The sequence below is a fragment of the Cyrtonyx montezumae genome, unplaced genomic scaffold (genome assembly GCF_038088225.1).
Source record: "Cyrtonyx montezumae isolate F1298 unplaced genomic scaffold, pur_monq_1.0 scaffold_10, whole genome shotgun sequence".
Classification (NCBI taxonomy): domain Eukaryota; kingdom Metazoa; phylum Chordata; class Aves; order Galliformes; family Odontophoridae; genus Cyrtonyx; species Cyrtonyx montezumae.
Genome location: NW_027071826.1, coordinates 53,597,475 through 53,625,372, shown reverse-complemented (window position 1 = coordinate 53,625,372; position 27,898 = coordinate 53,597,475). Strand labels below are relative to the sequence as shown.

General features: G+C 42.2%; 1 protein-coding gene across 1 annotated transcript in view; it reads right to left on the bottom strand.

The window, feature by feature from the left end:
• ANO5 (anoctamin 5) overlaps positions 1-25,288 on the bottom strand; it is a 704,596-nt gene extending 679,308 nt beyond the window's left edge. The window contains exon 1 of the mRNA XM_065755422.1: positions 25,252-25,288. Within this exon, the coding sequence (XP_065611494.1) occupies positions 25,252-25,270 (19 nt within the window). The 5' untranslated portion in view covers positions 25,271-25,288. The remainder of the gene's footprint in view (positions 1-25,251) is intronic.
• Between the last annotated feature and the right edge of the window lie 2,610 nt (positions 25,289-27,898).

Below are 27,898 nucleotides of genomic sequence, written 5' to 3'. Positions count from 1 at the left end.
TTTTCCTCCAACAAATAAGCTTTTACAATTAGTAGTCAACAACATTATCAGGCTATTGTTTAACCCATTTATAGATGAGACCAAGCTACTTTATTTTTTTTTTAAATAAACACAAAGAAATGAAGGCTGTGAAAGTGCAGATGATGATACAAGGCACTTCACCTGTACTCCTAACCACCCCCATTCACATGTCTAAAAATACAGAAATGCACCCCCTGTCCCCATATCTGGAACACAAGAAGATCTTGCCTTGTCCCACTGGAGGTGGAACTCAAACTACAGAGTAGAAAGACTACAAAATGCTTAAACACAGAAGGTGAATAAAACACTATTGTTATATTCTGCGTTAGAAATGCTCTGCCTATTCTTGGCAAATGACAAAAGTAAAAAGCCAAGTCTTACATAAAAGCTATCCAATTATGTCCAATACAATTCAGGAGAACACACCTCTAACACCTAAAACCATTTGTTGAAGGGGAGATGGCATCCCCGTGCCCCTCCATACAAACGTCTAAACAGCCTCAGAATAGGATTTGCATTGCAATTCTGAGAGAGTGGAACTTCCTTTAATAGCAATGATTGTAATATATTGAAATACTAGTTGCTAACAGAAGAACTGACAGTTTCAAGGTTGAATTCCTTTGCAACCATAATTATTTATCACACCTTATTACAACAACTCTAAAGCATATGGTTACCTTATTAGAAGTTAAAATTCATTTTCTTATAAATCTCAGCATGACATTACACCAAAAGAATTGAAGTTACTCCAGAGGACGGCAAGTAATTCCATTCACACTGTTTCCAGAGCTTGATAGTTGAAATAAGAACTTAAACTAATTTACTTGTAAGTATAAAAGCAGCTTTGATAACATAAATAATCAATCTAGAGTCACACAGAGCATTTCCAAAAAGCTTCTGAATCTACTACAGTACAAAAAACTTCTATTGGAAAACTTTCTGTCCACTGGCAAGCACATAATCCCCACATTTCAATCCAGCTAATTACTTTCAGGAAGGAGGTCTGTTTTATTTTTAATTCCATCTCCTCCGGTAACAAGTCATAGTACAAGGAAAGAGCAGTCTCATTTATTAAAGCCCAGAAACAATGCACAAATGACTTATTTGGGTTATATTAACAAAAGAAAGGACTTTCACTGATAAACATACTTGAGTAGAAGTTGGAAGCTGGCACTGCCAAGTAACTCAAGTCATGTACAGCAAGTCAATAGGTACCATTCAAACAAATTGTGAAAAACAATATTTAAAAAAATGGTAGTGAGTCATATGTTCATGAAATGGGGATAGTAAAATAAAACAGTTGAAAAAAACCCTAATTTTTATCTTTAAGTTGCAATGCGAGGGCTTTTCTGGTTGAAAAACTGCCACTGAGTGAGACTTAGAAACAGATATGGTGCACTTGCCTGTAACAGTTCTGCCTAATCCCCCAATTCTCTCTTCAAGGTTTCAACACAAACAGAATTCCAGTACATTTGCAATGAGCACAATTCTTTCCTACCAACAGTTGTCCCACTTTCTTAACAGTCACTGATTTTGCTAAGTATCCAGTGCATACAGTTAAGCATATAAGCACATCTATGCAGTACAGAATATAAGTTTATTATGACATGCAGTGGTTAATGACTGCAGGAAAAAGTGACATCCTGTGAGGAAGGTTTTGGTTGTTTTTTGGTTTTTTTTGAGTAGACAATTAACAGAAGGGTTATCATCAGAAGTTGATCCAGAAGTCAAGCCAATGGAAACCATCCAAAACCACAGTCATATATTGTCACCACACAGAAGCTCTGTGCTTTACTACATAATGACTCTCCCCAAACAACAATGCAGTGAAATTAAGACACATGCAACTAAAATTCTGAAGGTGGTATCAAAGGAGGAGAATTTCACTATCCATAAATCTACTTCACACAGCAAGAAGCACATCAACTAAGGGTTGCTGGTTGACTTGTCCTTTAAAGACCATGCACAGGACTGGCTTTCTTCTAACTCGGTTTACACTGCTTGTGAGAAGTTCTGTACACCAAATAGTCACCTACAGATAAGATGTAAATGACCAAAGGTTTAGTAAGAGGTAACCTTATTGTACTTAGGATGAGAGAGTTCAATTAACAGAAGTCACATTCTAAGGTAAATATTTTCTCCTTTCTGGCTGTATAGCAACAGAATTCTTTTTGTTTTGCATACAAAGTGTGCTCAGCATTTGGTCTTTACCTCTGGAACTAAACCAGTAACTCATACGGCTACTTCTTCCTGACTTTTGTGAGGATGGGTGGAAAAAAATAAAGCAAGCATTTATCCTCTACATTTTGCTTTTCTTTCTACATAGCTTTCAGAAAGCAGGCATTTTCTGGCCAAACCTACACAAGCATAAGTACCTTGGAATTGGATTTTTCAACATATTTACCCTCCTGGAAAGAATTTCATGATCGGTTCCAAGCAATAGGCAAGTAAGAGCTCAGTATTCTCAAGACTTTCATATTTCTCTTATATTTACTTTAATCTTCATAAAATCATACTCAGATATGAGTTTAATGACAACACTGACAAGAATAATGGGATTACAGCAATGCATTCTTTTTGCAGGACAAATTAAAATTGCAATATATAGCGCTCTCATTTTGATGAGACTGCAGTATAAAATAAGAAAGGTCTTCAGCAATTTAGGTTGTTAGAAACTCCAGGAACAGCCACACTTCATTAGTCATTTTCAGTCATTTTTTAAGACTTGAACTGTCTTAAAAGCAATCATATTCCCTTGAAAAATGTTATTTGCAAGTTAGCACAACTAAGAGCAGACAGATCTAGTCTTTACTGGATATATTTTGTCAGTGGGATTGTCTTGCTTCATGTGATAAATTTTGAAAGATTTATAAGCCCCAGAAACGTTTCCTGCTCTCATTCACAGATGTAAATCCAGAATAGCAAATTAAATTCAGACATTCACTCATGTTTTTGAGGGTCTACTGACTCCAAAACTTTATGCTTAGCCATAAAATTGAAATACAGCCTTTCTCAATGCTATGGTAGACATCAGACACAGACTTAACAGCTATTTTGCCTGTGCTGGGCAAGAACCCCTACATGTTAATAATACACTGGAGCAGCTTTTGTTCTGGCTGTGCTATAAAACCCCAAACACTTGACCTATATCAACCACTCAGTCTGAAGAGAGCTTTATACCATCCAGTTTTGGGTCTCACAAGTAGGACTCAAGATCACTGTCAGTTTCCACCTTTTTCATTTGCCACAAACCTGGACAGACTTAAATTATATAATAAGGTAAATAATATTATAAAATAATAAATTATTTCAACTGCTTTCATTTCAGCTGAATGAACTTCAGACAAGACTGAGAGTTTTGTTACTCTGATGTCAAATGAGAAAAGAAGCAAGGTGTTGATGACCTCAGTTCATCCTCCTCTGTCACCTCTCAGACCCAGCAATACCTAATGGGCACTGCTACTAATGTTGCAATTGCTGACATTGACATAGATAAACATAAACATAAATAAAGAATTGCTATTTCTGATCATAGAAAGTACAGCCTAATCAGTGATATTTTGCTAAACTGATCATACGTGGAAATGTTAATAAACTAACCTCGGGACATTTAGACTGTTTCATGGCATTATCTTATTAACTACATAAATACAGTTTTTAAGCCAATAATTCCAGGTGATCGTCTGAAAAATTTACTAAGTCAAATGGGTAGGAATTGTTCCTCTTGTACAATAAGCACTGCTGAAAATCAAAAGTCACCGAGTTACTGTGAAGCTGAGTTGAGCCAACAAGAATGAAGGAGGACAGAGAAGTTTCTCTTTCATCCTCTAATTTTGGTCCGTCCACTTACAAAAAGGATGAAGAACAGTAGTGAACAATTATCACTTTGGAAATGCTACTGTATGCAGTGAATCGCAATGGACTAATCAACCTAACAATAAAAATAATTCATTACACATTAAGAGTAGGGTAATTTTTTTATTTACACCTAACCTTATGAATATGAACTCACATATAGAAGAACACTAATTACAAAAGATGTGATATGCAGTCAGAACACAGCGTGTACTTAAGTACAGACAATCCTCAGTTTTCAAATTAAATATTTAATGATTCACTACACAGGTAGATAAGTGATCTAAAATGTAATAAAGGCTTCACAATTAAAAACAAAACATACTGTATATACATTTTTTCCTACTTCCTGATTTGAATCATTCTCCCAGGATTCTGCCAATAACTGTTAATATGTACCAGCCAGACTGAACCGGTGAAGGCACTGGTAAGAACATGAATTATACAACATCAGGTAAAAACTATATCAGTCAAGTGACTCTGCTAGGAAGTTTTGTTGCCACTAATTTAAGTAAATAGAGTAAGATTTCCTTGATGAAGACTAACTAAACTATTTTATTCACCTTTATGTCATCTCCCCAAAACCTGTTGGCCCGATGACATCCCTCTGGCTACAAAATGAACGCGTTTTCTGAGAAGTACTTTGTCTGCAGATAAGATTTCAAAGCTTACATGAGATTGTTGAAAAGGGCAATAACACACAATCTTTTTGCAATGATAAATTAAGAAAAATATTTGGGACAGAGGAAGTGAATGAGTAACTAAGTCCTAAGTTCCTTCCAAATAAAGGTCAAGAGGGATCCTAGAGCATGCTATCAGGACGAAAACCAGAACAGTTCTCACAAACACTGAAGCATTTACCTTGCTAACTTTTTACACTGAAGTACAGTATATCTGGCCTTAGAATTTTCAGCTTCTTGAAGGACCAAGAGGCCTTACCCAAGATTTTTGTCCTAAGCACCACCTACAAGGCTGCTTCTGACACTTAAGTTGTCTTTACTTTCTTGTAAAACAGATTTATTTTGTCAGCCGCTCCTAAAAGATCAAATCAGATTCACACAGCCTGTTTATACTCATCACACCAACAACTGGAAGATATCCTTGAGAGTACATGTAATCCTACTACAGCATACAGGGAGACAAAATACTACATCACACTGAGAATATTAATCTTATAGGCTCACTTCAGTCAATAGATTCCTCTCTATATTGTATCCATTAGAGCAAGAATGTTATAGGGTGACACTGGTGAGCTAGAAAGGGGAAAAATACCTCTTTGTAGCATGAGGAGATATCTTGTGGCTACTGTACCACTCTGGTCAGCAAGAATAGACATCCCTTTATCCTAACTGGGAGATTCATCTCACTTAAGATTTAAGCAGCTCTCACTATGAATCAGAGCTCAACCATAATTAGGTAATAGTCACTCCTGTACCAGCATAACTTCGCAGGCAGAAAAGGATTGTCAGCATTTAAAGCTAGAAGATAGTAAAGAACACAAAACTATAACACTGAGGGAGTAAAAAGCAACCCTTTCTTTTGCTCTTCTCTGGGAAACACATAACAGAATCTCATCAAATTCTTTTCAGAAGACATGACTCTTGGTTTCTCAGCATCTAGAATATAAGGACAGCCGTGCTAGTTCCAAACAAGAACTTCAATTGTTGTGGCTTGATCCTTCCCATTTTTTCCCTGAGCTTCCAGACCCCTCACTTGCCAACACTTTCCCATCTCTTACTTCACACTTCCAGGACAGTCCTGCTGGTATTTGTGGAGCAGTCCCAGGCTGTGAAGCATCCTGGCTTTGAAGAAGCATATTTGCTTATCTCCTATACACATCACATAGGATGTCTAAAAGAACCAGTGTGACACAGATCCACATGGTGCACTAAGAAGTCAGAGCAGTCACGAGCGGCTCTGCTCATCTGCCAAAAGAGTTAATAGAAATACATCTTTCTACAAACACTAAACACTCTAATTACATCTCAGGTACACAACACATGCAAGCAGATCAAGAAAAACAACTTTCCTGTTTTTAAATCTACTGCTTATCCAGAGTACAGACAGTCTCCACTCTGCACCTTCATTCTCTACAAGCTTGCTGCATTCATTTTCAGAAACTTTCTTCCTTAAAAATACTTGTTATATCTAACAGTGAATAACCATTCACCTGCATGCTTTGACATGAAGAGCTGATAACTGCTTGAAGAGCAGTTACTAGGAATGGACAGAGTGTCTCAGGATTACTTTTGTAATTTATTTTCCAAACAAATAAATAAAAGCAAATCTAACTCAAATGCAAGTCACCAGAGATCATGCAAGATCTAAACAGTGCCATAAGCGTCAACAGTACACCGGGATGAAACTCACTAACAGCAAGCAGGAATAACTCCAGACATTAGAACTCACAGACACAAGTGCCCCAAGTACAACAGAAGAGATGAGAAACCTGGAACATTCTGAGACCCAGAGCGTTCTGACAGAGCTCATAAGCACAAACTAGTTGACACTCACCATCTCAAAGGAAACGGACACCTCATGCCCTTAAAATTAAAAGTGGCATAATGACAAAGACAAAACCAGAATTATGAAAGAGCATTATCTTCCTTCCATAGATGGTTTGTACATGTTTTACTTCTTGTTCAGGTGTTCTGTGCATTCGGTTCTTACACAATACACACATCAATCCACTGCTCCACAAGCAAACCTGTGCTGTGCCAACACTGACAGAAATAACAGCTTCACCATGTCTGGAGAATATTATACAAACAGAATATTTCATAGTTGGCTAGCAGATTAAACACAGATAACTGAAATTAGAGGGGCATATAAAGCAGTTTTACAGAGAACCATGCTAAGGAGTGAAAGGCAGAGCTGGAAGAAGTTAGCTCTCAGCTAACCAGTTTGTCACTCTGTAGCTGCCCTCGTTGAAAACCCTTCTCTTCCAGATATTGTCTTCTAAGAACTGCTCTCCATCTAGCAAATTTACCATTTTGCAACACCCAGAAGCTCTCTCTCTTTCCTCTATCACTGTCTCAGATAGCAAAGAAAGCTGGATACATTTGGTTCCGTCATGCTTCATTCATACATACACAAGTCAGGGATTTCATTTGCCCCTCCAAAATTCAATGCAGCACAGACCACATACAAATTCAAGCATTAAATATCATGGTCTAATATACAAGAGCATCATAAAGAAGCCTTCTAGGTAAAGGCAGAAAGAAATGTGGTACATGTTGACTTCATCAGTTTATCTTCTATGTACATCATAGCTAAAAATAACAAAGCTACTGAAAACTCGGTAAAACAAAAAGGAGAATAAAGTCCCATTGCATCCTGTCCTGTGATGTAATAATACACCAACACTACCTCATCTGCAGTCCTCTCAGAAACAGCAACCTCCTGTATCACAGGAAGACAAGTGCCTGGTCTGCAGAAGTACAACAGGAGGTACTACAAATCACCATTTCTGTGCTCAAGTCTCAACATCCCTTCACACTTACCTTTCTCATGATTGCCAGCAGAGTACATACTTCTCAAGTTTAATAACTCTTACACAGATGTCACTCTCTCAAGAACATTTTACAGAGTAGGTGATAGCATTTGAAAAATGGTGTATTGGAAGTTGTAATGACAGCAAGACCATAGCACGCCAGAACAAGAACGCACCAATGAAGAACAATGGGTGGGTAATCTGAACAGCTCAGCATCAATTCCACCTTTTTGGGTTACCTGAAATTCATACACTCAGAAAAAGACTCTTCTGAAAAGCAATATTCATTATCACGAAATTGAACTTTGCAATGGAATTCATTCTTCCATCACCCATTAATATTTTTTTCTGAGTACACTGTTAAGGGGACAGATCATTTGATTTACCTTCACAGTATGCAGAGTCCCCTTGCACAGACAGGTAGCCATTCCTGCACTCACAGGTAGCTTTTATGTTCCAGTATTTGCACTCTGAATTTTCATCGCATCCATGTCCTTCTGCACGGAAGTTATGGCCTGAAATACAAGGAGCATGCAAACAGGTATTGAAACATGTTTATGTCAGCTATTAGGCTTTAATAATTACATCAACCATATTAATCTCTCAAAAGCTTAGGCATGCTGTATGTTAGAAATCCACTCACTAATCCAATTTGGTACACCTAGGCTTCTTGGATTCCTCCATCAATTTGTACTCAAAGACGATCTCCTTTCCAAGTTGGTAGTTGCCTGGCTGGCTTCAGTAAGGAAAGAAGACAACTATGGAATGAGGAAGCCATGGCAACACAGTACTCAGTTAATAAAAAATCTATGCATTTTTTACTTCAATATAACTTGCATGAAAATATTAATTGAAATTAATTTAAAAATTAAGATGCAGTTACACCCTTCTTTGGCCATTTATGCTAACACAGTATCCAACTTCTCCTTTTGCCTTCATAATCAAAATGGACAACTGGAACCCATCTTCCCAAACTTCTCTATTCAGCATCCAGTTTATCCTCTCTAAGCAAGATTTCCATTCTGTTCACATTCTAGATATTACCAAAGAATGGCTTTTTTTTTATATACATTTACTTTGTCACCATTTTCACTGACACCATGACACCACACTTCCCAGTCTATTTTCCACTCTGTTAGAATAATAATTATCCTTTGAACTCATACACAGTATGAACACAATTATTAGTAGTAGATCCTTCCACTAAGAGCCTATGTAACACATCATTGAGTCAGACTAGTCACTATAACATACCACATTTCAATTTAGCCTGGATTATTATTACTGTGATGGGATTTGAGACGTAGCTAATCAGCTTCAGACAATGCTAAACCATGATAGAAATACACACAGCTATCTCTTTCTCATCCAAACCTTTAAAAAGAATTTAGCTCTTCTCAGCGTGTTTTCATTACAATTGTCCTTTTATCATTCCCTGCACCAAAAGACAAACAACAAAAACACAAAGAAGATTCTAGGCTCTCTTTATCCCTATCTTTAATCATGTGAAAATTCCTTGGCAACTTCAACACTTGTAAGTAGCCAATGCAATGATCTCCAGGCAAGATTTCATCACAAGTTCCAAGTCCCAGATCAGCCATCCATTCCTGACGGGACATTTTCTCAGGTACAGTTCCCTGTTGAGTTTACAGTACCACATCGTACTCCTGAGAATTACCTCATTGCTCATCTAGCACCTCTGAAATTCAGCAGAACATAGCATTACTTTAACTACCCATCCAGTTTCCATAGATGTACCATCTTTTTTCCTTAAAAAAAAAGATATCACCTCTCCAGATAATCTGATTCCGCTTTGAGATTGTCTCAGTCTGGAGTCTGATTCTCCACTCAGAGCAAGACTCCTCCTTTTGTTTTCAAGCTACAATATTATGTTAAAAGAACACACAAGAAAAAAAAAATAATACTCCAGTTCTACACGTTAGTTGCGTGACTAGAGGCTCTAAGAAACTTTTCACTCCTTGAGCAGAAAGCAGCGAACCTTTCCGTCTACGAGCACACACGATGCTTCCATGCTGCATGCTCTCAAGCTTTTACAAAACAAATGTCATTTAAGGTTAACCAGCAGGAAAATGTACACGATGGTACAGAATTGTAAGGGTCCATTGTGCCTCTGTCAGAGCACACTTACCCTTGAATCAGAGGCTCTTGCAGTGCTTTTTCCCCACAGTGAAGACACACATTTAGCACTTCAAAAGAACTGAGAGGCACATACCCAGGAAGAGTTGTCCTATTTCTTAGACCCTGCTCTGCATTCTCCCCAGCTGGAGTTTTAAAAGCTAAGAAGGAATAAAATGCTCTCTATTCTTGGCAGCTTATATTGGGTCTGAGTATCTGTCCTGCTTTTCTAGTAAATAAAGACCACATTGCATTTCAAGTGTAACATGAAAAAATAAGCTATTCATCTCATTCACACCTTTAGCAATCCCAGTTCAATGTCTAATTCAGGTAAACTCATTCATATCCAGCAGAACTGTCTGGAACGTGTCTAGGGCTGCTGACTGGCTAACACCGTGCTTATACTCCTGACTAAGCACTGACTGAAATGTTAATCTATTGATGGGAGCAACGACTCACCCTCAAGCAAGCAGAATGCAAAAAAATGCCAACATCTGATATTTATTAGTTCTCAGCCATGACATGAACTATACAGTTCCTTTGTAACACCTACACCAACAGCAAAAGCACCCAACAGTACTGCAGTAGGATGTCTGAATGCCAGTCGGTCATGGATGGCAACTAGCAGAGGGCACACGTTGCTATTGCCCAGGTGAAAACAACTGAACTACTGAGACTGCAGAATACTCAGCCAACTCTTATCTGAGACAGTCAGCACCTCTCTAAATATAAGAAAAGCCTTACAGTATAATTATCACATGTGAGCAAGCAGGCAATTAGAGAGGATTTGACAGAAGCACAGAAAATCTAAAATAGTTCTGATAATCTAAACTAATTTCAGCCCAACACAGTTGACAAGGCAAACGAGCACCAATTAAAATAACAGATAAATGCATCCAGAACAGATGTCAGAAACCATTCCCACCCCCCACACACAGTCATGAATGTTCACAACAGCCTTTCAAAAACATTCAAAAAACTACAAAGAGGAAACTTAAATACTGAAGAGCACATTGAGATTTTTATGGATGCTATGACTGTTCCCTTCCCAAACATTTCTAATAACATCACTCTCCTCCTTATCAAGGCTGTAGAAATGTTTGCGCCCATTTTTTTTTCAGAACATAATTTATAGCTTTTCACTTGCAATATTTGACTGCAGAAATGTACTAAGAACAAGTGTGAAAGAGGTCAGTTTTCACAATGCCTGACAAATTTATCACTCGTGCACCACCAGAAATTGCACAATTTACTGCTCCCAAGTCAGATTATCTACAATGGGACATTAATTCCATTCCGGGGCCACCAAACATTGCTCTGATTTTTCCAGGCATATCAACATTTTCACATCCCAATTACCAAAACCTGCTTTTCCAAAGCAGTATGCTAAACTGCTCCATGCCAACATCAAGGTTTGCTCATCTTTCTAAGTAGCAAACCTGTTTGGTAATGTGGTTTAATTGTTGACTGAAGAATGCAAGAATTCATTCAAAAGCATTGCTAAAAAATAAACATACCCTATCCACATACCCTCCCATTGATGAGCATCTCAGATTTCTCAGGGTTTCCCTGTATCATCAGCTTTCTGCGCTCCCTCCAGTTCCCCTAGCTGTTCACTTGACAAACTGCAATCCTCTGCCCTCGTGCTGCTCTAAAAAGAGCACCAACTCGCCTCCGTTAATAGCATTAGCTATGTTTAAAAGGTCCAAAGTCATTTTACCCTCAAAATCTTTTCAATTCTTATGATTTAGTCACAGAGTTGCTACGTAAATATGTAAAGTAAATTCGGGATACACCTCATAGGAAGTGCAATAAAATATGCAGTAGCAATTATGTCCCTTCACAATCTGAATCAGTTTTCAAACAAGTCCTGAGCAAGGAAGCACTTTGAACAGCAGTCTTTATGCTTTCAGAGTCTGAGGTCCCAGAACACAGTGGTCTGATATGAAGGAGCAACTTCATAAATTCTTTCAAGCTGCAGTATGACTACAAATCTTATTGAGCACTGCTTATTTCTCTGCATTAGAATAATCGTACTGCACATCCTAGCAAGACTAAATATGTTTTTCCTCTTTTGCAAACATAATGGTCATCTAAATGCCAAATACTTTTATAACTATGTAAAGGAAGTAACTAATTCATATTTATCAACCTCTTTTAAAGCTTCCTAAAAGTAAAACCTTGAAGTATCACAGACCTCACAGCAGTGCAACAGAAACATTTCATTTCTGAAAAAGCAAAGCCCAAGCTTGAAGCTAGACAGAGAGAGATGAGGAATATATTCATTGAAGAGCCCTCTCATGCCCGAACTGAAAGAACTGAAATTCCCTTAAAACAAAGCGAGGATGGCAGAAGCTCCCAGAGTTTTAGAGTACAGTTCTGTTTCTGAAGTACAACGCACAGTTCAGCTCACCTGGAGGATTCTCCACCTCCTGCTCATCAGTGGCAGCAGTCAATCTAAATCTACCAGCCACAGCATATTACAGAACAGTAAAGAAGCATTCCTTCCTCCAGGAAACCAAACAGCTCTCGCTGCTTCATTATTTCCTCACACCCTCTCATTTAGGGAGTCTGACTGAAGGAGACAGGGCTATTACTGAGGCTGTTCTAACACATCAAAACCATGAGCACAGCAACAGAAAAATTCTCATGAAATTTATTTGAATCATTCATTCAGTGGAGAAAAAAAAATCACTTTCAGAATTACACACTATATTTGGCAAGGAGGAAAACAGCTGAAAGGAACAATAAAACATGTTTATGACACTATTTTTTGTATTACATTTGTCACTGTGCCATAAAAAAAAACAGTAGGCATGCTATAAGAAAGAAAAAGCGATTTGCAAAATAGGTAGTAAAAAGAAAAATGCATTTTAGCACACAAATACACTTTTTAAAATGTTACAATTAACTAACCTTCCTGCGAGCCTGAAACAGAGCTTCATAATGCCACACTGTTGCTAAGTATGAAGCACCCACATATTTTAAGCATCCACTGAGTGGTGTTCAGTAAGTACTTTGTTGATTCATGACTTCCACCACCATAACCATCACAGGCTTCTATACTGGGTTTGTTCATTTGTTTTTTTTTTTGCATACTCTATTTTAAGTACTCAGCCATTACAGTGCACAGTCTTACACCACAGCATTGTGAGCTCCCATATTTGTTTCTTGTTTTTCCTTCTGTTGGCCCTCTATTTATTCTCCCATTAAATGGAAATGCCTTTGCTCTCACTAGGAAAGCAAAGGCTGCAAACTTGCTCTTACCCAAATTCCATTCAGCAAAGGTACTTTGTAACTGTACAGAGCACAAAACTCAGAAGCTTCCCACTTTTCAACAATGGAACAAAAGAAAGCAAAATCGGATACAAAACAAAACCTACCAGACAATAGTGTGAACTGATGAATTATCTACAGAATTATTCATCTAATTAAATGTTACTAGTAAAGATCTGTTCATCACCTGCTGACTGTTACCAATAAATGCCAATACAAAGTATTACCTTTGTCATCACTCTCACACAAAGTGAAATTTGCACATTACCTGCAAATGCTCCAAGCAGCACTCACTGCTAATTACTATATTTACTACTGCATTTCTTCCTCACTTCTTTTCCTTGGGCAGTAAAAGACAAGGAAGTCTCAAGGAAGACATTATTCCAAAACTGAGAAGCTTTTTATTCTTTCTCAACTCTGCCCTGTTTGCCATATCAGGGCACATCTGTTTCTAGGAAAAAACAGTCACAAAATATATATATTCCATATATATCTCCATGCTCTACATACAGTAAAATCATTTACTATCAATTTGTATCACATGGAACAGAGATAAAAATATCAAGCACATATTCTAATGCTATATAAATATATATATCAAAAAGCAACTTCCGAGTACTAAGTCAGATTCATTGCTTTATAGAGTTGGCAAAGTTAATCCGATCTTTAAGCATAATTTGGAAAAGAACTTCACAAAACAAAGATGAAATGAAAGGAAAGGATTGTTGTAGTAGTCAGTTCAAGTAGAACTAGTGTGGAAGGTGGATGAATCATTCTGAAAGCACTATCTACCAGAATTCAGAAGCAGCAAAAGTACGATTCCTTCCTCTGCTTCTGGAGACCACCCCACAAGAACAGATATTCATGTTATTTTATAAATAAAAGAAGTCCAGAGATGAATATCTAAAAGGAGTACCTATCCATTAGCAGTAATATAGAACTGAATAATTGTAGAACTCAACTTTCATCAACTCTGAAGCTTTCAGATTTCCAGCACTTTTAAAAGCACTAATTCTTTCAGTGCTACATTACATCAAACTGGGCCACCTGTTAAGAAGCATCATTATGACACTGAGCCCTCTGAGAGACAGAGAAAAAACATTCAGTGCTTAAGTAGTTACATATGTGTCTAGAAAGCACTTAAAAAAAAATGAAAGTATATTTTCTTAGTCCCTCATCCAGAGAACTGTCTCCCAGGTGCAGGCCCCTGCAAGGGCACCATAGACTTCTGAGTTCAAAGCCTTAGTCAATATTTCACTATGAGTGTTTATTAATTACTTTTTAGTGACTAAGGGACAGATTCAGAACTCCTCCATTGACATCTGGGATGGCACACTGGAGGATTTTACACACAGGTGAGAAGGTAGCCCAGCAGGCCCTGATAACCATCCAAGCCTGGAAATATTTCACCTTCACTTGTCACACCTCTTGCTTCAACACTTCACATGTGCATCACTAAGTCCTGCCCTGAGAGACCAGATTCCCTTAAGCTGAGCTGAGTCTCAGTGCCAAAGATGAGGTGTGAAACAGAGGTAGCATACAGACACATCCAAGGAATTATTATTCTGACACCTTGCACCCAGCAGGTCGCTGCTTACAACACTCCTGAAGAAGAAGTTATTTGAGTTCTCTAGCCTTGTGCAATTTGTGTTTTGGGGCATTCTGCATTCTAGGGTTATTTTCACATTTTGAACTCGTAACTGTTCAGCTCATCTCATAAATGAGTCCTCACAGAGTTCAGAACTATATCAGCCTCAAAGCAAGCATCAATCTCAAATCTTAACATGACTGTTATTTTACATAGAAAGAGCTCAAAACATCACTCCCCAGAAGCTTGTAGTCCTGTACATTCAGTACAGGTCCAAGTTCACACAATATAAAAAGCCTCCTTTTAAAACAGTTTCTTCCTAATGGGAATTCCTAGGAGATAAACTTTTCTCCCTCAACTCTTCCCTTCCTCCTTCTCCTTCTCTTAATTCACAGAAATTACAGCCATGTATCCCATAAGTTTCTACCCAAAGGAACATCACAATCTACATTACATGAAGGCTAATTACAGACTCAGTTTATAGAGGTACCCAATATATCATTAGAAAGGAATTGTTCCCACCCATGGATCCCCCTTACTGAATCAGGGACAAACACTCCATCAAAGTACACACAGTTGCTGGCTTACCTCTGCAAACACTGCAACACTGGTTCTCTGGGAGGACGTGATCTTTCTCCAAGCAGATCAGTGGTGTACAAGTCTCTGTTACCTTTACTAGAACTCCGTTCTGAAAATAAATAATAGTTTAAAAAGAACGATTAAAGAAATGACATCAGTGAAAACACATGCAACGTATAAGGATCACGGTGCTCCATCTACAATTCTGGCAATCTCTAGTAACTACAGCAAACTAGTAGGGGGCAAACCATAAAAATATTTAAGTCTAACACAGAATCTAAAGCAATTCAGTTGATCATTTCTTTGCCCACAACTGAAATAAAAAAACCCAAAACACTCAACACTTAAGTACTCAGTAGGTATTTGTTAAAGACAATCTTCCAGCTTCACAAAACTCCATATTTTACTTCTCTTCATCCTGTTGTGGTTTTGTGGTTTTGATGCCGGTATTCCACATCAGAGCATCATGCAGCAGTGAAGGAGTTAATGGTGTGGGAGCAGCAGAGGGGCGGAGCTCCGCACCGGATGCCAGGCGGCGCTCGGTCTGGGCGCGTTGCTCTGGGCTGCCGTGGAGGTTCAGCACGTGTGCTTCCCCTGCAGGTCCTCCTTAACGTAAGCTCACAGCTTTTGGGTTGGAAATTTTTCTCTCTCTCTCTCAATTGTTCAATTTTATTAGATTTAGTAAAGTTACCGTTCCTTCTCAGATCGTGCCGTTGTTTTCTTGTAGACCCATCTCTTCCCGCTGTTTCCCCCTCCCCCTCCCGGAGCGCAGCTCTGCTCGGGCAGCCACGCGGCCACTGACGCAGTTTCTTTTTCTCTCCCCTCTCCCTTCTCGGTTTCCCTTGGGTCACTGTCACGGACAACACCGTGACAATTATTGGTGGAGAATGCGGGCAGTGCAGTATTGGCACTCCATTGTAAATCTGGTGCAGAGTGGACTAAGGTTTTTCATGTACCTTATAGCATGCTGGCGTCTTTTTAAGCTCCTCGTGTTCAGCACAGAAGTAATATGTATATACAGCTACTTTAGTGTGCTGAGGGGGTTACATGCCTCCTGCCTAGACACCCTGCCTAACGTGACAGATTATGCGGCATTTGGAATGGTTTCCAGTTACTCTTTTCAGGTCTTTACCTATATTCAGGATGTCAGCCTGGCAGTTGTGGCAGCTGTGTTATCTGTTTTTTTGAATGCACTCTTGGCAATAGTAATTTACATCATGTGGAGGAAGCTTTCCTCAAAACCAGAGAGTGTTGAATGGCAGGGAAGGTGGAAAAAATTAGGAAAGAAATTAGAAGCGTGGGGACCCCCAGTGTTATGCAATTTTGATCTTGAGCACCTGTGGGATCCTGAGAAATTCAGTGAGTGTTTAGGTAAGGAGTCATGGGACTCAGGACGATCTGAGAAGGAATGTATTGTTTGGGGTCTGGCTTGTGCTTATCGAGCCATAATTGATATTCTGGAGAGAAATGGTTTCCAAACCAAGGTCCAAAGCAAAAATGAGAACCTTGAAGTTAGACCTGACCAATCACAGGAAGCACCGGTATCAGTGTCGGTTGCCCCTGTGGAAGGCCAGAAATGGACACGGCCGTCCTCGCGCCTAGAACGGAAAGAAGAAGAAGCAGAGAAAAAAAAGGAAGATCCAGGCGAGGGGCCCTCCTCAGCACCACCACCACCACCACCACCACCTAGAAAGGCCACTAAGAAAAGTGAGAGACATGGAGAAGACAGTGATGATGATGGAGTCACTGTTACCACTACTCATCGGCCCCTAAAGATGACTGAAATACAAGTCAGGAAAGAAAGAGTCCAAGAAAGGAGTTTGTACGGCACTCAGGTGAATCTATTGTCACCTGGTTGCTGCGGTGTTGGGACAGCGGTGCCAGCAGCATGTCCCTAGATGGCAGCGAAGCCCGCCAACTGGGAAGCATTGCCCGAGACCCAGCTATCGACAGAGGAATTGGCAGATGTCTGAATGGAGTCGCTACCCTCTGGGAACGAGTACTAGTGGCTGTAAAGGATAGATACCCTTACAAAGATGATCTGGAGCCTAAGGTGGAAAGATGGAACACCGTGGAGAAAGGCATCCAATTTTTGAGAGAAACAGCCGTAGTAGAGATGCTGTATGATCCCAATTTCGTTCCTAACAATCCACACCAGGACCGTGATCCTGATAGAGTAAGGTGCACACCTGATGTATATCGCAAGCTCTCAAAAACAGCACCAGAGAGATACGCAAGTACACTGGTAGCAATGTTCCATAGATTCGAGGGTCAAGACAGAAGACTCCCAGTTTATGAATTGACTATTACACTCCAAAACTTTGAACAACAGTTTCCACCATCACGTGCTTCCATTGCAGCTATAGTAGCAGAAGAAGTAGGTGAGATTAAGGAGACACAGAAAACTATACTGGAGGAACTGTCATTACTGATGAATAGGGATGAACCTGTGTCAGTATTGGAAACACCTGATGAAGACGAGCATGACCCAAAGAATCTGATGAAGCAATTGATCAAACTGTTGAAAGTCTCGGCCACCAAAGGCAAACACCCCTCTGCACGAGCAAATGACGGCAGTAACATCATGTCATGTGTGGCCATGTGGAGCTTCTTAGGAGAAAACGGAGAGGACATGAGGAAGTGGCATAAAAAACCCACTCCTGCACTGCGAGCACAGGTGAGAGAACTACAGCAGAGATCAGCCACCAATGAAATTGCTCCTGTCACTGCAGGTAACCAATAGAGGGGCCCTGCGCTCAGCCAGGGGAGGGAAAGGGATAATAGAGTGTATTGGACTGTGTGGATTAGATGGCCTGGCACATTAGAGCCACAAAGATATAAGGCACTGGTGGACACTGGTGCACAGTGCACTCTGATGCCCTTGAGTTATAAAGGGACAGAATTGATTCATATTTCTGGAGTGACTGGGGGTTCTCAGGAACTGTCTATGTTGGAGGCAGAAATAAGCCTCACCAGTAAAACCTAGCAGAAGCATCTCATAGTGACTGGACAGGGGGCTCCATGCGTACTCGGTATTGACTATCTCAGAAGGGGACATTTCAAGGATCCCAAGGGATACCGATGGGCTTTTGGAATAGCTGCTGTAGATGCAGACAACATTCAGCAGCTGTCTGTTTTACCTGGCCTGTCAGAAGATCCGTCTGTTGTGGGGGTACTGAAAGTGAAAGAGCAGCAGGTACCTATTGCTACAAAAACGGTGCACAGACAGCAGTACCGCACCAACAGGGATTCCTTGCTCCCCATTCATAACTTGATCCGTCAGCTAGAGAGCCAGGGAGTGATCAGCAAGACTCACTCACCTTTTAACAGCCCCATATGGCCAGTGCATAAAGCCAGTGGAGAATGGAGGCTGACGGTAGATTACCGTGGCCTGAATGAAGTCACACCCCCACTGAGTGCTGCTGTGCCAGATATGTTGGAGCTGCAATATGAACTGGAGTCAAAAGCAGCCAAGTAGTATGCCACCATTGACATTGCCAATGCATTCTTTTCTATTCCTTTGGCCACAGATTGCAGACCACAGTTTGCTTTCACCTGGAGCGGCGTTCAGTACACCTGGAACCGTTTGCCCCAGGGGTGGAAACACAGCCCAACCATCTGCCATGGGCTGATTCAAACCACACTGGAACAGGGTGGGGCACCTGAGCACCTCCAGTACATTGATGACATTGTTGTGTGGGGTGATACAGCAGAGGAAGTTTTTAAAAAAGGAGAGCGAATAATCCAAATTCTTCTGGGTGCTGGTTTTGCTATTAAACAGAACAAAGTGAAGGGACCTGCCCAAGAAATTCAATTCCTGGGAGTAAAATGGCAAGATGGGTATCGTCACATTCCAGGAGATGTGATTGACAAAATCACCAGTATGTCACCACCCACTAGCAAGAAAGAGACACAGTCTTTTCTAGGTGTAGTAGGTTTTTGGAGGATGCACATCCCAAACTACAGCCTCATAGTAAGCCCCCTCTATCAAGTGACTCAGAAAAAGAATAATTTTGCATGGGGTCCTGAACAGCAGCAGGCCTTTGAGCAAATTAAGCAGGAGATAGCCCGTGCTGTGGCCCTGGGGCCAGTACGGTTGGGACAGGATGTGAAAAACATCCTCTACACTGCTGCTGGAGAGAAAGGTCCCACTTGGAGTCTGTGGCAAAGAGCCTCTGGGGAGACCCGAGGCCGACCCCTTGGATTTTGGAGCAGAGCGTACAGGGGTTCAGAGGAGTGCTACACTCCAACTGAGAAAGAGATTTTGGCAGAGTACGAGGGGGTTCAGGCTGCCTCTGAAGTAATTGGTACTGAGACACAGCTCCTCCTGGCACCTCGACTGCCAGTGCTGAATTGGATGTTCAAAGGAAAGGTTCCCCCCACCCATCATGCTACCGATGCCACCTTGAGTAAGTGGATTGCACTGATTACACAGCGAGCTCGGATGGGGAACCTCAACCGTCCAGGAATCCTGGAGGTGATCATGGACTGGCCTGAAGGCAAGAAATTTTGAACATCCCCATCAGAGGAGATACCTCGGGCTAAAGAGGCCCCACCATATAACGAACTACTAGAGAATGAAAAGACGTATGCCCTCTTCACTGATGGATCGTGTCGTATTGTTGGGAAGCATCGCAGATGGAAGGCTGCTGTGTGGAGCCCCACATGATGAGTTGCAGAGGCCACCGAAGGAGAAGGAGAGTCAAGCCAATTTGCGGAGGTAAAGGCTGTCCAGCTGGCCTTAGATGTGGCTGAATGGGAGAGGTGGCCCATGCTATATCTTTATACTGACTCTTGGATGGTGGCAAATGCTTTATGGGGGTGGTTGCAGCAGTGGGAACAGGACAACTGGCAACGGAAGGGTAAACCTATCTGGGCTGCTGAACTGTGGAAAGACATTGCTGCCCGAACAAAAAGGTTGGGTGTAAAGGTGCGCCATGTAGATGCTCATGTGCCCAAGAATCGAGCTACTGAAGAGCAGAGAAATAACCATCAGGTAGATCGAGCTGCCAGAATTGAGGTGTCTCAGATCGATTTGGACTGGCAGAACAAAGGAGAGCTATTTTTAGCTCGGTGGGCCCATGAGACCTCAGGCCATCAAGGAAGGGATGCGACGTATAAGTGGGCTAGAGACCGAGGGGTGGACTTAACTATGGATGCCGTTGCACAGGTTATCCATGACTGTGACACGTGTGCCATAATTAAACAGGCCAAGAGGATGAAACCCCTCTAGCAGGAAGGGCGATGGGAAAAGTATAAATATGGGGAGGCGTGGCAGGTTGATTATATCACCTTGCCACGAACTCGTGATGGTAAGCGTTACGTGCTCACCATGGTGGAGGCGACCACTGGGTGGCTTAAGACATACGCAGTACCCTATGCTACCGCCCGAAACACCATCTTAGGGCTCAAGAGACAAGTCCTATGGCGACATGGCACTCCAGAGAGAATTGAGTCCGATAATGGGACTCATTTCAAAAATTCTCTTGTGGACATCTGGGCCAAAGAACACGGCATTGAATGGATCTACCATATCCCCTACCATGCACCAGCTGCTGGTAAGATCGAGTGCTACAATGGGTTGTTAAAAACCACGTTGAGAGCAATGGGTGGTGGGACATTCAAGCACTGGGAGAAGCATCTGGCAGAAGCCACCTGGCTGGTCAACACTAGGGGATCAGTCAACCGAGAGGGTCCTACACAGTCCAGCTCCCTACAGACCATAGAGGGAGATAAGGTCCCTGTGGTACATGTGAGGAGCATGTTGGGAAAAGCGGTGTGGGTCCTTCCAGCCTCTGGAAAGGGCAAACCCCTCCGTGGAACCGTTTTTGCGCAGGGACCTGGGTGCACCTGGTGGGTAATGGATAAAAATGGGGACATCCAGTGTGTCCCACAAGGGAATTTGATGCTGGGGGAATGCAGTCTGTAATTACGTGTGTATGTATGTATATATATATATATATGTTTCTATGTAACTTATGTTATTACTGTTTGGTTATGTATAGATGTGTGTTAAGCATGATGTGATGATGTGGAATAAGGGGTGGAATGTTGTGGTTTTGATGCCGGTATTCCACATCAGAGCATCATGCAGCAGTGAAGGAGTTAATGCTGGGGGAGCAGCAGAGGGGCGGAGCTCCGCACCGGATGCCAGGCAGGCGCTCTGCCTGGGCGTGTTGCTCTGGGCTGCCGTGGAGGTTCAGCACGTGTGCTTCCCCTGCAGGTCCTCCTTAACGTAAGCTCACAGCTTTTGGGTTGGAAATTTTTATCTCTCTCTCAATTGTTCAATTTTATTAGATTTAGTAAAGTTACCGTTCCTTCTCAGATCGTGCCGTTGTTTTCTTGTAGACCCATCTCTTCCCGCTGTTTCCCCCTCCCCCTCCCCCTCCCGGAGCGCAGCTCTGCTCGGGCAGCCACGCAGCCACTGACGCAGTTTCTTTTTCTCTCCCCTCTCCCTTCTCGGTTTCCCTTGGGTCACTGTCACGGACAACACCGTGACACATCCATATTCCACATGCTCACTGCTAAGTTACTCAACTTGAGTGCTTACAGCCAACAGAGGACTAATGCTTTCAGATACCATGCAGTGCAGCCTTTTCTTCTTGCTTCTTCCCCTCCAACCTTCTCCCTGCCTTCATTTATTTCATCAGCATGCCTTCTACAGCCACACTACCAGGTGTACTGGGCAAGCACACTTAGCCTTGCTTAGTAGTGTCATAAGTGCTCAGAGTCCAATCAGAGATTTTGGAATATTTTATTACAATCAAAAGGTGAAAAGCAATAAGCAAGCAGCACTGGGTGTGCCAGAGAGTCTCCGCTCCACCAACAATGCGCACCAAGAAGATTGTTCCCTCTTCTTTTATACAGTGTCTTCTTTAAAATTCCCTGAAGTCCCCTCCTCCTTTTGGTCAATCATTTTATCCTTCTATGCTTGTGTGGCCATTCGCTAGGGGGTTGCACACTCCTTCAGGTGGTCTTTGGGATGAAAACTGTTTGTCTTTCATAACGTCCTCTGATTCATTCCTCGGTGTATTCCAGGTCGGTCTTGCAAGGTCTGTGTTTGAAAGGCTTATCTCTGCCACCCCTTGGTTTGAGGAAGGCACCTTCTGGGCTCTGTTTTGCAGGGTTAATGTTTGAGATGCAGATAGAGTTCTGTTCCTAGTTTATCCTTCCATGCCTTATAAGGAAAATTTACTCCTTTAATTAATTTTATCTGCTGACTGGATTTAAAGGCTAATTTACAGTTATTGTATCAGCGTCCTTGACACTGTGTCTTTTGACATGAATCACATCCACATGTTTTAAAGTAGTATGAATATCAGAGATCCCACAAAACTGTTTACACTTGAGAAATCTCATTCTCCAAATGACTCAAGTCTCCACTAAGAAAGCAGATGGCCTACTATATTGCCAACACCTTTTTAATGTTAACTTAGCCCCACTCCTTCCAAAATGTTTTCCACAGTGCTTCACATAACAGAACAAAAAGATGGTTTTAAGATCACAGTCACAGAGAATATATCAAATATTACCTACATGCATCTAGGGCTAGGAAAGCATAGGAAAACCCTATAGAAAGACAAAATACATTACTAAAGCCAACAATCCCATAATCCGAGGGTTAATTAACATCACCAAGACCACACTGCTTCAGCTGCATCTCTTCAGATTCCAGAATTAGCTCTCACAGCATCAAGCTGTTCTGCAGTTATGCACACGGAAACACCTACTGGGCATGCAAGGTGCAAACCATGCACGAGGCACCCAGCAACTTCAGGAAACGAAGGGAGTGACCATTCTACACGCATAGCTAGTGACTGTCCCCGAAACTGCAATCTACCCTCTAACCAAGGTCAAGTCACTTCTCTTGCTTCCCTGCTGTCCTTACCACAAGGTGCACCACCTGCTGTCAAGAAAAATAAACCAAACAAAAACAGATATTCATTTTACTTTGGTTTTGCTTTTTTCATGCTTTTGATTTAAAAAAAAAAAAGTCTCCCTAAAGAATCACGGAGCACAGATCACCAAAGCAAAAACCCGCAGGAGCAGAGACGGTAATGGAAATTAGATTTCCTGCTCTGACTTCCATAAGTGAAAGGGAGGAATCCCTCACAACTGCCTGGGCAATTGCAGTAACAAAGGTGATAAAAGAACCAGACACAGTGAACCATCAGTCACCATCATGTTATCAAACTACCAGCCGGAAACGCTCTTTCTATAACCTGTTGCTTATTAAAGCTCAGACAAGACTATTGCAGAAGGAGTGCTGTGTCTCATCATATGAGCAAAAAGCGTCGACTGACAATCGATACAGTCAAGCAGCAAGAAAACATTCAAAACAACGTTAAAGTCAAATCATCCAACAGAATGAATCAAAAACACACAAAAAATCCACTCCAAAAAGCATACTGCCTTATTGAATCAGAAGGAGACTAAAAACAAAAATAACAAGACTTCTATTAACTTCATTGTCATTAAGACCCCATTTCCCCAAAGTTTCCAATTTGCTTCGAAATCTGCTTCTGGGAGAAACAAACATCATTTGGAGGCTTTAAAAAAAAATAAAAATCTTTTCTCATTGAGTATTTTTGGGGTTATAAGAAATTTGGTATGAACTAGTACAGATCCCACTATAAGAATTATCATCATAAAATCTAATCAACTCGGATAAGTAAGAATAGTTCACACTCCGGAGTTACTGCTTCAGGCTGCCTTAGGAAAATGACTGAATTTTTATGCTCAATTCACATACAGCCACACAATCTGGATGGACACAGATGTCAAAAAGCCCTCGTTTTTCTCTGGAATAAATAGTATCTTTACAAGTAATTGAAGAAACCTGATTATCAAAACTACGTTCATTTAAAAAAAAAAAAAAGAATCGGGTGTAACCCTGATCAATGACACTCAATGGAAACGTGAACTACAGGCAGCTCCCGTCCGATAACTGACTTCAGAAAACAACAGCAAGATATCAGGGTTGTTTGGTTTGCTTCTTGCTGTTCTTACTGAGGGAAGAAGCTATCCCTTCTCTTACTGACAAGCCTTTCAGTTCCACACGGAGTCCTCAGTTAACGCTACAGGTAAGACATCACTCCTTATTTTTACAAGGAACTTTTAGGTCAAACTTTTGGAAAGTTAACAAAGCCTTACTGAACTCCCTGCAACTCCAATGGCACTCTGACTCCCCACTCCTACCAGCAATTAACGTCCTCTTGTAGCTTTTGTTGTTTAAAACAAGTCAATCACAGGCATTAAACCAGAACACAGCTGCATCAGCAGTCTGATCAGCAAAATTCCAACAAAAAGCTACAGATCTCGTTCTATTGTCTTCAAATGAGCCCAGTCCTCACATGAGTGAAATCCACAACAAACACTGAATGCACACGGTAAAAGCTTCAAGAACCACAGTCACACTTGCATTTACCGAAGACAGGAACCTCAGGAACAGCTGCCAAGTCCTGCATCTGAGAAGGAACAACCCCAGCGTCCTGCTCACGAAGCAGTGACATCACTTGTGACAGGCTCTTGGCGATACCAGACACAGCACTCACGGGTAAGCCAACGGCCATACACAACCAGAAGAACGCAACTCACCCAACTACTGGAGGAAAACTCTGGTTGTGCAGCACTTCTCTCCGAAAACGGCCCAGGTCCAAGAGATGCTTTCCCTTTGCTGGTCGGCCCTCCTATGAGCCCAGGCGGCTTCACCCTGGCTCCTACCCTTCTGATCACACGAGCAGCACAGCTGCAAACAACGTGCCCGTGCTCCCAACCGTGGGCCAACCACAGCCCTTCACCAGGTGCTCAATCAGCAGCTCGAGCTGTGACACAACGGTTCCCCTCCATCACGGCACCAGTAACGTGCACAACCGGCTGCAAAGCAGCGAGGCAGAACAGGACCTGGGGATGCTGCTGGACACCAGAACACAAATGTCCAACAAATTGTCCAACACAAGCAAATGTCCAACAAAATGTCCAACACAAATTGTCCAACACAAGCCGGGCACGCATCTACTCCGCATAGAAAGCTAACAGTAGGGAAAGTATTAATAACAGGTAGGAAGGAGCTGATTCTCTGCCCAGCACTGCTGAGACCGTACCTGGAATTTCAGCTGGGAGCTCCCCAGTGCATAAGAGAGACAGAGGAACTAAGGAGCGAGCAGAAGGGAGGAGGGGAAAGCGGCTCCCACCGTATTTGCAGACAGCTCTTTCCCCAGGAGCGCACCCAAGCGCGGCTCCGCGCCGGCGGGGCGCAGCACACACCCGCACCCCTCGCATCCCCGCTCGGCCCCGAGCCTACCGTCAGCCGACAGGGACATCTCGATAAGCGTCTCCTCCTTCTTGCTCAGGCGATTCATGGTGGCCGTCCCCCGCGGCCGCTCTCGCCCCGCTCCCCACCCGCAGCCCAGCGCGGTGAGTCAGGGGGCGGCGATGCATGCGCAGTGCCGCGGGGCGGGCGCGGGGAAAGCCGGGGCTCCCCCCACGGGGCGCCCGTTCGCTCCCTCGCTCCTTCCCTCGGACCCGGACATTACGGCGGGGCGGTGCCGGGCACGGCATACATCGGCACCGCCGCCTTTTGGGTCGGCTCGGTGTGTTCGTTTCACCTCAGGGCAGATCTCGAGGCCTTTCCTCACACTGCTCTCTGCGCATTCACATTGTCCCGACTTCAGTCACGGTTTTGCACAACAAACCGGTGCAGAACGGTGTTCCTTGAACAACCGGTACACAGCAGCAGTTTCAAGGCAGGATTTCTTGACCACAGGGCTAACTAAGCCGAGCAGGTCGAGCTGCTCAGTGATTGCTCCTCTCTGCATGCAGCACTGGGCCTTTGTGGCATTGCTCAAGTGCGCTGATGGGAGCTTCGGGACAGCTCACAGCAGCATTCTATTCACCGGGTCACAGTGCTCCACTCAAAGTCTGGGTTTTCCAAGGCTTTAATTTTATCGGAGCTTTAACTAAAGCAGAAATACTGTCGTGCCCCGTGTCAGATCAGAACTCTGCAGTTAGCAAACAAGGCTCTCAGTAGCCATTGCTTGTTTTGGCCTGTTATGTTAAAGACACACTCCTCCCAGCACATAGGGCAGCTTCTCTAAACATTTGTGGGTGCTCCAGGGATGCTTGGCAGGTCTCTGTAACTGGATAAGTGCACAGTTTCTGGAAGCACCCAACTTGTGTCAATTAAACAGCAACTTGTGTCAGGAGCAGACATCTGTGCTATGAAAGACCTTGTGTCTGGGGCAGGCATGTAGGAGGTACGTGCAATACTCAGCATTTAGGTTTCTTGTCTATTCTGAGCTTAAACAACCACTGTCTCACTTGGTGGTCATAGAGCATGCCTAAATGATGCAGGGTAATTCTTCCACCAGAAGGCACAGCCTTTTTTCCTCTCCCCCCTCACATTTTCACTGATGACCATAAGGCCATAGATGCAGTGCATCAAACTGTTAAGCTGACTATAGTTTTCTCTCCTGGCTTCTCAGTTCTCTGTTTCACAGCAAGACAAAGGCATTGCCAAAACAGGAATGCCATTGTATTTCTGCACTCTGTGGTCTAGATTTCACTTGTTACTCTTTTACATACCAGTTACATACATACATGTCAGTTACGACCCAGAAGTTACTGATATAATGCATGCTTTCAGGATTCCATTTCCTCACAGAACATATGTCCCCATCACAATCTCAGGTGTAGTAACTTCCTGCTGCTGAAAATGTGTATTGTACACACATTTTGCTTAGGAAAGTCTTATAGAGATTTAAAGTTAACTAAGTTTTCACATCAGACCATGAGCATAAAGGCTGAAACCAATGAAATAACACAGTATGAGCATAAAATAGATACAGTAGGAAAGGAAAGAAGCCTTCCTGCTATGCCTGAACAAACACTGAAACAAGCAGAGCATTTCTCTTTTGCCTTGCTCTTAAGAGCTTCCATGCTATTTGTGAAAGCTTTTTCTCAAAGTCTGCTTATTATTTAGTAGCTTTGTACCATAGCACTTAGGAAACACTAATGGATAAGAGCATCTCTCTAAATGTTCCAAGATTTTTTAAGTCATACAAGAGAGCTTCTTCCAAAGACCAGCAAACCTTAGACAATTTTGTCCTGAAGCTTACCTAAGTCACAGAGTCAGTATTCCCTGCTGCTTCACGAGCCCTCCTGCTTTGTTTCAAGGAACTCATTTCATGTACCCCCCATCAACATTCCCTTATGCTTCTTGTTGCTGACATTTGTTGCTTTTACTGCTGGGGCACAAAACGCAGCAGTTCTTTGTATTGCTTTTCTCTCATAAACCCCAAAACACAGCCACGTAGCCCTGCAGGATTACATGGCACATGGAATGAAATGACCATTTGGGAAACTAGGTTTCAAGTTTTTCCTGTGTGGATTACTGATGCTGGTTTTAATTCAGACAAGACAAAGGTCTCAAACAGTGATAAGAAAAACAGTGTCATCAACTGCTGAGCAAGAACAGTTCCCTTTGTCACTACTGACCATTGTATTTTATGGAAACTGCCCAGTGATCATCTATCAACTGCAGTGTGAATGATAAAACCATGAATAGCAGGAGCAATGCTCCATGCTTTCATACTGAGCAGCTCCTAAGTTACCCAGCCAGGAGTTAAGGGGAACATCACACAATAGGGGCCTGCCTGAGTTGTATGGAAAACATGATATATGCCCCTCAGCTTTACTATACCTGTTGGGAACCTGGCCAACCAAACTCAGCTCTGTGCAACAAATAATTCCCAGTGATACACTCCATGCTACTGTCAAATCGCCAGTGGACTCAGTTGGTTCAGCAGGGCATAAATAAATCCGTGCCACATGCGAACAAGTGGCTTGGCTGGAGCCCCACTCTGCTGTTTCAGAAAGCAAAGTAACAGCAGGAGCTGCAAGGGGGTTGGGGATTGGCAACTGTGTTACGTTTACTCCTGTTATGTTTAGCT